The sequence below is a fragment of the Engraulis encrasicolus genome, chromosome 3 (assembly GCF_034702125.1).
Source record: "Engraulis encrasicolus isolate BLACKSEA-1 chromosome 3, IST_EnEncr_1.0, whole genome shotgun sequence".
Lineage (NCBI taxonomy): Eukaryota > Metazoa > Chordata > Actinopteri > Clupeiformes > Engraulidae > Engraulis > Engraulis encrasicolus.
In genome coordinates this window covers 29,150,008-29,162,507 of record NC_085859.1, presented here as the reverse complement: position 1 = coordinate 29,162,507, position 12,500 = coordinate 29,150,008, and the positions used below count along the sequence as shown (strand labels likewise).

The window sequence follows — 12,500 nt, the reverse complement described above, 5'->3', positions numbered from 1 at the left end:
AAAAGCATGCATGACTTATGTGATCTTGCTCTACTGTATGCTGACAATGTTTGATCCGGTTTGCAAAATTATTTTTTGTCCAGTGATGATGTCGTTATAGCAACATAGAGTAGAAAAGAACGGGGAAAAAATGAAACCATCTTGTGTGCTTCCTTGATAAGGGCAATGGCAAAGGCAGAACAGTATAAACCAATGACGGGCAAAGCAGTGGTGTAGTCTACGTAGAACGCGGGTATACGGAGTATACCCACTTCTAAATGTCAGGGATTTCAGTATACCCACTTAAAATTGATTGATCTATTATTTTGAATGGCACAAATATATACAGTATACCCACTTCAAAAATGCTCCAATATACAGCATACCCACCATAAAAGAGTAGACTACACCACTGGGCCAAAGCTACAATCCAGTGCCACATATTTCAAACTAGAAGCACTCAGAGAGTGCGCACCTCCACCAAGGCTATGGGGTCACTGATGCCATAACATCCTATGCCTATACATATAATATTAGACTATTCAAGTCTTTCTGCCTTGTTTTTGTGGAGTTAAAAACTGGAATGTCAAAATTCGCCCTATCCCACAAAGGTGAAGAATCTTTTTTTAAAAATCCTGGGTCCGGATCACCACCAAAATGTTATCACTTGTTCCTTTTTTCATATCCAACTACCGTACTCCACAACATTTCATAAAAATCTCTTCTTAACTTTTTATCCTGCTGACAGACAGAGAGACAAACAAACAAACAGAGAATCAAACCAACGCGACCGAAAACATAACCTCCTTGGCCGAGGTAATGACCTGGTTTTATCTGTCCCGACAGGTAAACAAAACAGGTCGTTTGGAAGATGTGGTATTTATTGGATTGAAAACAAATTACTCCAGGTTGCCCATTACTGCTGATAAGCAAGGTGACACCCTGGTTGAATAACCACCTGTTTAAGTACGACAGGTAAAGCCAGGTCATTTGGAGTATGCGACATATGGTATATTATGGTTTGGATATGGTTTATAACTTCTGAATCCCAGTTTATAACTTCTAAATCTCGGGTATAGACTATGTATGTGGACTATGGCCTACATACAGTAGCTGGAGACTATGGGCCAGTTGTGTGCCTGTACCTGCATCTCTGCACTGAGTTTGGGCATGGATGCTGCCCTGCCCTGGCTCTCCAGACACGAGGCTCCAGGGTTGCTGCTGTGCTCCATCTTTCTCATCTCAACAGACTCCTAGACAGGGCCACGCACACACACACATGGCCACACACACGCACATGCGCACACACGCACACACAAGCGCGCACACATGCACGCACGCATGCAAGCACACACACACACACAGACACACACTCACGCACGCACACACGCATGCACGCACAGACACACACACATACACACACACACCAAATAGATTACCATTTTAAAGAGGTTATTCATCCTGTTTTCTCACTTCTCCACCAGGTAGAGCACAAGGCTGATAACTGTGACTACTCAATTCTCAAGCGCATTTCACCGTTATAATATGCATTTTAACTTGTCAAATATGCGTTACCTACAGGTAGAAGTACAAAACTAAAACACTTACAATACCACACCATTACATTTCATGTTGGGGATCATAGTCATTCCATGACCTTTAATAGGGCAGTGAAAAACACAATCGCTCCCTCCCCCCCTTTGTGTGTCTAGTAGTACATGCGGCAAAATGTGCCAATAAATCTGCCTTTGACTGTAGTACCTGGGCAGTGTCTGGATCAGCGTCATCCCCTGACGGTCCTCTGAGGAGGGGCCGTTTGCTGGGCCTCTGCAACTCCCGAGGCTTCTCTGACGCCCAGGAGGACGATCCCCTGATGCTACTGTCATGGCAATGCCTATACAGACACAGGCACGGGCACAGGCACAGGCACAGACACAGGCAGGACACCACTGTAACCACTAGGCAGCGATGCCACACAGGGTACGTCCATTGTTATTTGGAGGTGGTGATTTTTGAAATGTTTAATACCGGTAAAATCACACATCAAATTATATAAAACACATACGTAAAGCCACTATGACATTGGATGTATTTTTTTTCATCTCTTCTGTATTGTATTATTATTATTTTAAGAACGCATCAGGGCAAATGGAAGTTGAATGAGTTCTCTGAAAAACCTTCAATAAAACCTTAGGGTTCTTTCAACCAACCAATTTATAAAAAATGGGTTCCTCAGACAACATTTAGGTTCTTCAGAGAGCTTTAAGCGGTTCCTCCACATAGACAAACTGAAGATTCTTTAAGGAACTTTCTAATATCTAGTGGGCTCGCTCGCATGAGGCATTTCATTCAGAATGAACTCAATTAATAACATTTATTCTGCTTTGAAAACATCATAAACACTTAATTCTGGAATTAAATGAAAGTGCAATGTAAACTTGACAGAACTATTCACAGTAATTCTTAATTACTAATTCGGTATGAAAACATTATGTAAAGGTGGCAAATGTGTGAAGTGGGCCGTGTGAAGAGGCTTACTGCGTGCGGCCATTGTTAAAGGTGGTGGAATTGGGCCGGGTCTGGGCCTGAGGCTCCGAGGGACAGTCCATGCTGTTCACGTCCATGTCCGGCATATTAGTGAGCGGCAGTATCGGCTGGACGAGGGCGTCCATCTTCTTCGGTGGGATATGCTGAGGTGGAGGAGGAGATAAGCGGTCGTTTTTGGGGTCAGTGGTGGAAAAACTAGACAGAGACGTGACCACTGTCATGTGTTCTGTATCTCCAGCTTTTTTCTTTTTCTGTCACGAAACTTTTGGTCAAAATGAATACCAGTGGAAAATTACCCTGCTCGCTCATAAATACATTACTCTTATAAAAAAACTGTATGTGTAAGGGCCCTGTAGCTTTCTGACAGTATCCCCATCTGTCTGTATGAGGTGTGGTTGGGCAGGTGGGTGTGTGGATGGCCTACCTGACTGCCTGTGGTGGAGGGGGCGTTCTGGGCTGCCGCGGCCTGCTCCTTCTGCCTCTGAGCCAGGTTCTGCTTGTAGTAGTCGAAGATCATCAAGGCGGCGTACACCTTCCCCACCGTCAACTCATTGGCTGAGGATTTCAAGCATTGAAGGGACACAAACATCACATTAGATTAGATTAGATTAGATTGGGTTCAACCTTGTCACATGTATGAGAGACAAATTTAGATACAAAAAGATAAGAAAACATGAGAAGCATTTTAGCATGAGAGATAAAAAGAAAAAAAATAGTACTGATTCAAAGACTGACAATTGTATGTTGCTACACGTACAGTAAATCCTATACTCAACAGTAAACAATGTATTGCTGTGAAAAAAGTGTGTGAGGGAAAGTGTTAGATGGGACTTGAACCACAAGGGGGCATCAGCACACACACAGTCAAACTGATCGCACACAGACAAACCTGATGTAATAATAAAAAACACAAATGGTGTTGAGAACAAAAAGACAAGGTACAACAGATATTACACAAACACAAAACAGCTACAGATACAGTATATTTACTCAGCAGACAGAACAAATATCCTCCTACAGACAGACAGCCACAAAGGCTTCCCACTTTCATAATAATGCTGAGAGAGAGGCATTGAGATGAGATCCATCCGTACGTTTGTGTGGAGTCACCAGCAGGTCCATGGTTTTCTGGGACAGGTTAGGCCACACCGTTGCCAGCTCCTTTTTCAGCTCGGCATCGCTCAGTCGCTGGGCTACCATCCCTGGAAACAAACCACAAGAGATGAGTGTAGCGTAGCGTAGCGCAGTGTGTGTGTGTGTGTGTGTGTGTGTGTGTGTGTGTGTGTGTGTGTGTGTGTGTGTGTGTGTGTGTGTGTGTGTGTGTGTGTGTGTGTGTGTGTGTGTGTAGTGTGTAGTGTGTGTGTGTGTGTGTGTGTGTGTGTGTGTGTGTGTGTGTGTGCTGAATCATCAGTAAAGAGACGGCCTCCCTCGGCCTCAAATCTGTCATAGCCTTTTCCCTCCAGCTCCCCTTGCTGACTGTAGAGTACTACAGAGTATTGAGTCAGAGTTTATTTTCCCCCAAAACACAAAAAAATAAACTTTTTGCTGCCAGATTTACGGTATTTACAAGGCAGCGTAGACGAAGCGTGGTTTTAACGTTTATGCCACAGAGAGACATAGAGCAGCGGAGCCTGAGAGACACATATGGTGCCATCAGACACTCAGCAGCCAGAACGGCATCTCACACACCACACATCACATCACATGACAAACACACACACACACGCACGCACGCACGCACGCACGCATGCACACGAACACGCACTTAGAGACACGTACACAGGCGCACGCGCGCACACACACAAACACATACAGACAAGCAAACAGACGCACGCAAAAACTTACACACACTCACACACACAGACACACACACACAAACGCATGTGCACGCACACATATGTACACACACACACACACACGACACCAACACAAGACACACTAATGAGTGCAAGTGGGATTAGGGAGGGGAAGCCTATTAAACAAACACACAGCGCTGCACTCCAATCACAGGGAAAGCAAAGGAAAACGGATAAAAGTGCTAACCGTATTAAAATCCCACTAATGTGCCACAGTTTTTTTGTCCGTTGTGACATTACTGATCATTTGCGGCTTCATTCCCAATTTGCCCAAAGCAAAGACCGTCAGTCTCAGATGTGTAGTAGCAGCAGACGTACAGCATGGTAGCAACAAACAGTTCTTCAAAAGGCAAAAACTGCAAACCTCACCATTCAGAGCAGCATTTTATTGTGTGTTTGTGTGTCATCACTACTCTCAGCCATCAGATCTACTGTATTCTGTCCAGCACAGCAAACACACACCCCACCTTCATATACATTTATACATAAAAATACAGTGTTAATTCATTCAACACAGAGTACTGTGGGACCAAATGAACTCTAGACAGATGTTAACTCTCAAAGTGTCGAACTAACACTGCATTGTTTTACTGTGTAATACACAACAAAGCGAAAAAGAAATGTCTGACTTGTCAGGCTTAGCCGAGCAAAGAGTAGTGGCCTGCCGTCAAGACGTTTCCCTCCCTCTCTGCTCCAGTTGCATCACCTCTGCCTAATAAGCGCACTAGACTGCGAGGGGAACAGATTATTCCTGGGACGCGTGAATTATTAATGACCCCAGAGCCCTCTCCCAAAGTAACACGTACGGCCTCGTTTTTTGTCACTTTAGCTAGATATATCAGTGTCTAGCTTCTGTCAGCTCCGCAAACCACCAAGCGGGAAAGCAGAGCAGTGAGAGTATGTCCAACACAATGGCAGCACCGCTCCATCAAAGAGAGAAGCAGACTGTAATAGTGACGTGAGTTTTTCAGACACATAACAGTATACGTACGCAGCAACGGACTACGGTGTATCTACTGACAAATACTGACACGCACATTTTACATCTCATCCAATGTCTCCAAACGAGGCGTGTGGAATGTACTGCATTTGGAATGTATTTCTTACACTGCAGTTCAACAGTAGGTCTAACCCCTGGGGCCCTGAGTCAAAGTAAGGTGAAGAGACCTTAGAGATGAAGCCCTTGAGAACATTTCCCGTACTTTCCTTCTGAATAGGAAACGTTTCCATGTTCAACATCATTATCACTGCAATACCATTGTTATCATTGCAATATTGTGATCATTACCAGATTGACATACCGTACATAGTTTCTTGGGTATTATCAGAAACAGAGCACAAAGATGAGGCAATGTTCCTGGGGATGGTGTGTGTTGATGGATGGACAAAGCGGGGGGCCACAACAGGGTGTCAAGGGGCTAGGATGAATTGAACCCTCCTATTCCTTCCTCCTTCTCCAGGTGTCTCGTGTACCAAGTAGCATAGTGTACCCACAATGGGAGCCACATTTTTTCAGTATATATATATTTTTTAAAAAACATCCATCTAAAAATAGTTTTGGGTGTAGGACCAGCAAAGTCACACGAAAAATGAAAACAAAGTCTACACACCAAGGCACACAGACATGTCTGATGAATGGCATGCTGCCCGAAACGTTATATTAAAAGAATAGAAATGGGAACTTGGTGTGTGGACTTTATCTTCATTTTTCGAGTCACATCTTTTTCCCCATTCCATGTGAATACCAGGATACTTCCATGACACATCCAAGGACCTTCCCAGGAACTGGACCTTCCCTGGAACAAACATGGTGCAGTCAAGAAAGCAAACCTAAGCCGAGGTAGTCACCGAGTAGTTGAAGAAGTTTCACCATGAATTCAACCCCCTTTCCAGCCCTCTGATTGGAGCCCAAGACCTGGTACCCTCACTGAGCAATGGAATCCATGCTGTCTTTCAGTTGGGAACGATTGCGCATAACAGCATGGGATTCCCCGAGCTACAGTACCTTTCCCCCGCAGCAGGGGTGGAAGCCTTACCTGAGGCCAGCTTGATCTCCAACGCGGTGCGAATGAGAGCCATGAGGGTGGAGGTAAAGTGGACCGTGTTGTCATCGGCGATGGGCATGTTCATCTTCACCAGACGCTACGGGAGTCACGGAGCGGGAGAGGGGAGGTGAGGGGAGGTGAGGTGAGGGGAGCAAGACAGGTTAGCCAGACTGGCACCCTCTAGAGCACAGGCCTGCATGATGGCCGCACGTAACAATACAGTACACTACGCATCACATCTCTTTGAGGAGGAAACAGTCTGTGCGCTGCCTAAAGCTCCCTCATGTCAGAACAATTTTTTCAAATCCACTTGATGAACTTATTTCATGGTATTCATTCACAATCTGGGGGGAAGTGATATATCACATTATTATCATTGTACACATTCAATATTGTTATTTATTTGATTATATTTGATAGTCTGATAAAAATGTTTGCTAATTGCTGTGTGTCATAGTGCGTACTGTAGTGAACAACAAATAGTCAAATGAACAGTTCTGATGTTACAACTCAGTAGCAGTAGCTTTATGTGGCACACAAAATGCTTCCTCCAAAAATGATGGGAAATAAAGGAAGAGAAGTCAAAACATTCAACATTCACAGCTAACAGGCTACCGTCTGCAGCCAAGGGTGTGTTGGTGTGATAGACACTGATTGACAGAAAAGTGAGGAAAGAAGCATGTACACATGAAGGTGCTTCACAAGAGTTTGGGAGCTCGACTCTGCACACTACGCTTTGTCACAAATACAAATTGGCTAAAGGCTAGTTTCATTTCGGATTCAATTTTCAATTTGCTTCACTATTGAAAACTGGTACTACTGACAGTGTGTGTGTGTGTGTGTGTGTGTGTGTGTGTGTGTGTGTGTGTGTGTGTGTGTGTGTGTGTGTGTGTGTGTGTGTGTGTGTGTGTGTGTGTGTGTGTGTGTGTGTGTGAATACGTGCGAGCATGCGTGCATGCATATGTGTCTGCTTGTGTGTATGTATGTATGTGCAAAATCTTGCACATTATGATGGCACTAGTTTCCTAGAAAGAGTTGAGCTCCCGCAAACAGACAAGAGCATACGTCCACTAGCAGTAGCAGTGCAAGAGTAAAAAACAGACCATCAGAATGAAACAGGAGGGAAAAATAACTTAAGTACATTCACACACTTGTGCAAAGAGAGGAAGAAGAAGACTAAGATATACAGAGACTAGAAAATAGAGGAAGAAATGGCAGAAAATAGATATGTCATAGAGGGGCATGTAGAGAGAGAGAGGGAAGAGAGAGATTCAGAAAAAGAGAAATGGAAAGATTAAAGCCTCGTAAGATAAATACAAAAAAGACAAACTGCCGTCTGCCACCGTCATGGCATAAAAGAAAATACACACTGCTCCACAAAGAACCAAGTACCGTATCGTAGTGACGGTACTCGGGAGAAGATTGAGCAAGATGGGCCAAGAAAAGAGTCTGTACATACACAATGATACTGTACATACATATGTACCAGGATTTGAAAAAAAGGCAAAAAGCGTCAAGATGAAAAAAACATGATGTAGTATGGAGCAGTATCTACACACGAGTCTTCCTCTCAAAAAAATAGAGTTCTGAATATTTTTTTTGAAAAAAGATCAGTCATTCCCCCATGTAACTATAAATCATTTGAGTAGACATGTTAAGTTATGTGTGGATATTGCAAAAAAAGGGACATGAGCAAGCATTCTCAACCAACCTAAGTAAAATTAGTAGGGTGTGCAATGTGCATGCTACCTTTTAGCATTGCATCATACATGGTGCAAAAACCCCTACACAATGCAGGGTGAGGGACACAACTTCAAACATGGAGATGATGTTAAAAACAACACAGAAAAAAATGAATTTGGATTCTAGTACACCTCTCCCATTCACTGTAAATCTACTGGCCCGGTTATTTGTTAAAGCCCCTCACACACAAAAGCCATCAGTGTTCAAGGTACACTTTTCTGCTGTCTGGCTATCGTTCGCATCAAAACTAGTCGGCCTCTTCACACTAACTTGCTGCCAACTTGACGGGTTACAGTAAGTTGCAAGGGTAGCATGGTGCCCCAGGAGAACAGGAAGAAAGGGAGGGACAGGAAGAAGGAAGGAAGGAAGGAAGGAAGCAAGTAGGAAGTAGCTTCACCAACGAAACAAAAGGCTCTGGAGCGCTAGCAAAAAATGCACAAATGACCAACCAAACCAAGAAGGGACGGGGGCCAGACAGAGATTGGCCAAGGAGTTAAGCCAATGGGAGGAGGGATACGGTGAGCAGCAGGGTTTTGGGTTTTGGCGATTGGACAGGAGGGTGGTGCTACCTTGTAGGCGATTCTCGGCGGGCATTTCTTCCCCAAACCTAAGGGTGGGGACATGTGCAGCAGCATCTGATACATATCACGGTACTTCATACGGCCGCTTCACACCAGGGAACAGAGAGGAACCAAAAACCCAAAACAGGAGAAGGAGGAGGAGGAGGAGGAGAAGGAGGGAGGATAGGGGTAAGTTAGAGACACAGAGGGAGAAGAAATGACAAGAAAGGAAAACAAAGAAAAAAATAAAGACAAACAACAAAAAAACAGAAATCTTTTGTTATTGAGATTTCCAAGAGTCATGGATGTGGATGCCATCCGCAAACCCCCAGATCCTGGACCAGGAGCAGAGATGGATCCAGAGAGGAGAGGGTAGTGGGGGGATTCCACCAGGACAAGAGAACCAGAGAGACCTATGGTCCTAGCAGAGGAAGGTCTGGGGGTCTGGGGAGTAGGGGGTTGGAGAGAGGAGAGGGAGGCTGGAGGAGAGAGGCCTTGATGGTAATGGCGAGACTGGTGAGAGAGGTGAATGGTGGTGGAGGATCTCGTCAGATATTGTGAAGGATGGTGAGAAGAAGAACAATGGCTGCATTGTACTAGAGATGTCTGCTTTGGGCATGCAGAGAGACATCGAGGGGATTCTGAACATGGTCCATGGAAACAGAGGCTTCAAGGTCGGGCCTTCTGAACCAATCACACTCCCAGGGTTAGCCTCTCACCATCCAAAATCTGTCACACCTCGTAACTCAATAGTAGGGCTTGAAAATCTAAATAAAGGAATTGCAATTGTAATTTCTTTATTTTTTTTTAAATATGATGACAAGATAATGCTTTACAATTTTAGGAAATGTTAATGCTGGCAAAGGCAAAAGGCAAAAGGCTTTAACTTTAAGCTCGGTAAATGCAAGTGAACTGGGTGCTTCATCAGGCTGCTGGGGGGGCGCGTGGAATGTGATTGTTGGTCAGATGGTGACTTTGAAAAAAACCTTTGTTTCCCGTCCCGCAATCCGTTAAAAAACCAAAGCCAGTCAGTCTGGTAGGGCAAGTGCTTTGTGTGTAGGCGAGTTTCAAAATAAGTGCACAGCCATTCATTCACCGGTTCACCGGGGTCTCACTGTCAGCACAGGTGCTGTGGCAGCGGTAACCCAGAGGAAGTGGCAACAAACGTAAAACGTTCACTGGGGTTTGCAAACCTTGTAGGCTACCCTATTAGGGCAGTTCTTCCCTAAGCCAAGGGGAGGAGAGATAATGCGCAACAAATTGTACATATCCTTATAGGAAATGCGTCCGCTGTGGGGGAGAACAAACAAGGGAGATATAACAACACAAAGCTTAAAGGACAGGGCTAGCAGAACAGTAAATAGAGCAAGAGGGCCGACTTCGGTAACACTTACAAGACCTCCTTTTTTATGTGTTTAAGGCACATCAATGTGTTAAGGCTGTTATAAGCTTGTTGTTACCAGGATGGAAATAATGAAGTTGTCACATATTACTTTAAAGATATGGTCCCAATCAATGAAGTCTTGCATCAACTCTTTGAGTGTTCAATTAACATCTAAAGCAACATGATTTCACAGAGTTCTGTGAAATAAACACAGACTATTGTGACACAAAATTTGTGGCAGTTTAACAGATTTTGCCGAAATTCTGTATATTCTGTATATTTCCACTGCTCCATGTTTCCCCATAATAACTTGTTTTCTCTCAGGATTTTTCTAATTTCATTTACAAGATTTTTTTTCTCAAAAAACATTGCTGTCAAGGTAGGGTTAGGGATTGTTTTTGTGTGGTCTGAGCTTATACTGCTAACATTATTTTGTTTAGTACAAGAATTTGATAGCGTATCAACCAAGTGGAAAAGGTATTTCTTAAAAATATGTTTTTAATAACAGGTTAGGGTTAGGGATTGTTTTGGCCTAAATTGCTATATCAATCTTTTGTTTAGTAACAGAATTTGATATCGACCGATTAGAAAAGGTAGGCTATTTCACCACCAGTTTGTCAATTTTCCAACGATGCACTTAACATATTGCTGTAGGAACATAGAGAAAGCATCTCCGCGTGGTCATCACAGAGAACATTTCTGTTAAGCCAACACAGAATTTTTGCAAAATCTTTTCTTGAACAGATTTTTGAACAGATTTTTTTTATTGGTTTTAAAAATATATTGCTTGTAACAAGTAAAACAATCTGACCAAGACAAAATACTTGCCCCACTGGCAAATGTCATAAAACAAGTCTAAATAGTTTAAAAGTTCTAGTTTAAAAGTACAAGCTACATGATTTCACTTCAAATAAGATTGACATTTACTTGAAACACCAGCTAGCCAAGAAAATCAGCTTGCCAAGATTAAATGTTTTCTAATTTACAGATTTTTTGTGCCAACTTTCTGTGCTGATTTCACAGAAATCTGTGAGATCAGGCTGCCTAGAGGGTTTCCAGTAACACTGGTTTAGAGCACTCAACACTCATGTTGAATTTAACTTTAAAATCGAATGGGACCAGTCAGAATAATGTTGATTAAGAATTGCATTTTTTTACTCTGCACTGTACCCGATGTGTCTCTACCCTGAGGGATCAGACTATGCTACAGTACAGTACACCTCTCACTCACAATATCAGCATTTCTTTTCATTTCGTCTTGAGAAAAAGAGAACAAATTTAAATCTCTAAGCCTAGAGCTACATAATCATGCAGGAAGAGAGGCCCTGGCTTCCATTTCAAAAATGAGGTGAATTTGCCAATTTATCACAGTGCAAAAAGTACAGTATGAGCAGTGCAATCCATCTCTTCGCGGGGGGCCGCCACGGGCGCCCAAAAGCAGACATACCAGGCTGCCGGGTCGTACTCTGCCCAAACCCGGATGAACTCATCGAGGTGGTGGGGGCCCAGGATGGACGAGTCTCGGGTCAGGTACTCAAAGTTATCCATGATGACGGCCACAAACAAATTCAGCATCTACAATAAACAATCATAAGGTTTTGTAGATTATGGAGTGCTCTTAAACCGATGATCTGTTGGCTTCTTAGGTTTGAGTAGTCTTTAGTCCAAGGTATCGTAAATGATGAAATGAGATAAAAATCTCTGACTAAGGCACTTCAATTAAACTGTCTTTATTATGGTTGACAAGTCCTAAATGGACATATTAAAAAGAAAGCCCATGCGTAGAGGCATAAGGCCTCATGAAGGTGCTACGTGATGCTACGTAATGCTACGTGTGGGTTCATGCATTGGGAGCCCTGGTAACCCTGGCAACGCTACGCAAACTGACCAGGAAGGAGCAGAGGAAGATGAATGAGACGAAGTAGAAGTAGGCAAAGTCACTGCCGCATTCCTTGCCCTGCGTGCCCGATCTCTCGTCACACGTGCGCTGGCTCAGACACGACAGCATGATTTCATGCCACGCCTCACCAGTGGCACTCCTGGAAAGAGGAAAAGGAGGAAAGGAGAGAGAGAGGGAGGAGGAGTAATGATAAAGTGATAGAGTGAGAGCGGAAAAGACAATATTATGGTTAATTGTGATCAGACAACATCAACATGATCTCATGCCACGCCTCACCAGTGGCACTCCTGGAAAAAGGAAAGGAAAAAAAGAGGGAGGGAGGAAGAGGAGAAGAGATGAAGTGATAGAGTGAGAGCGAAAAAGGACAATAGTACGGTTAATTGTCTTAAAGGCCTTACATGCAGCACTCCTGGAAGGAAAGGAGAAACGAAAGAAAGGAAGACAGAGAACAACCAGAGTATGAAAAGTATAATATTAGGTATTTAC

The 12,500-nt window shown here is 43.6% G+C and overlaps 1 protein-coding gene across 1 annotated transcript in view; it reads right to left on the bottom strand.

The window, feature by feature from the left end:
• cacna1ba (calcium channel, voltage-dependent, N type, alpha 1B subunit, a) overlaps positions 1-12,500 on the bottom strand; it is a 191,974-nt gene that overhangs the window by 14,975 nt on the left and 164,499 nt on the right. Inside the window, 9 exon segments of the mRNA XM_063193722.1 lie at positions 1,125-1,232; positions 1,741-1,873; positions 2,518-2,669; positions 2,951-3,081; positions 3,621-3,728; positions 6,419-6,524; positions 9,924-10,020; positions 11,562-11,689; positions 12,003-12,153. Coding sequence (XP_063049792.1) covers positions 1,125-1,232; positions 1,741-1,873; positions 2,518-2,669; positions 2,951-3,081; positions 3,621-3,728; positions 6,419-6,524; positions 9,924-10,020; positions 11,562-11,689; positions 12,003-12,153 — 1,114 coding nt within the window.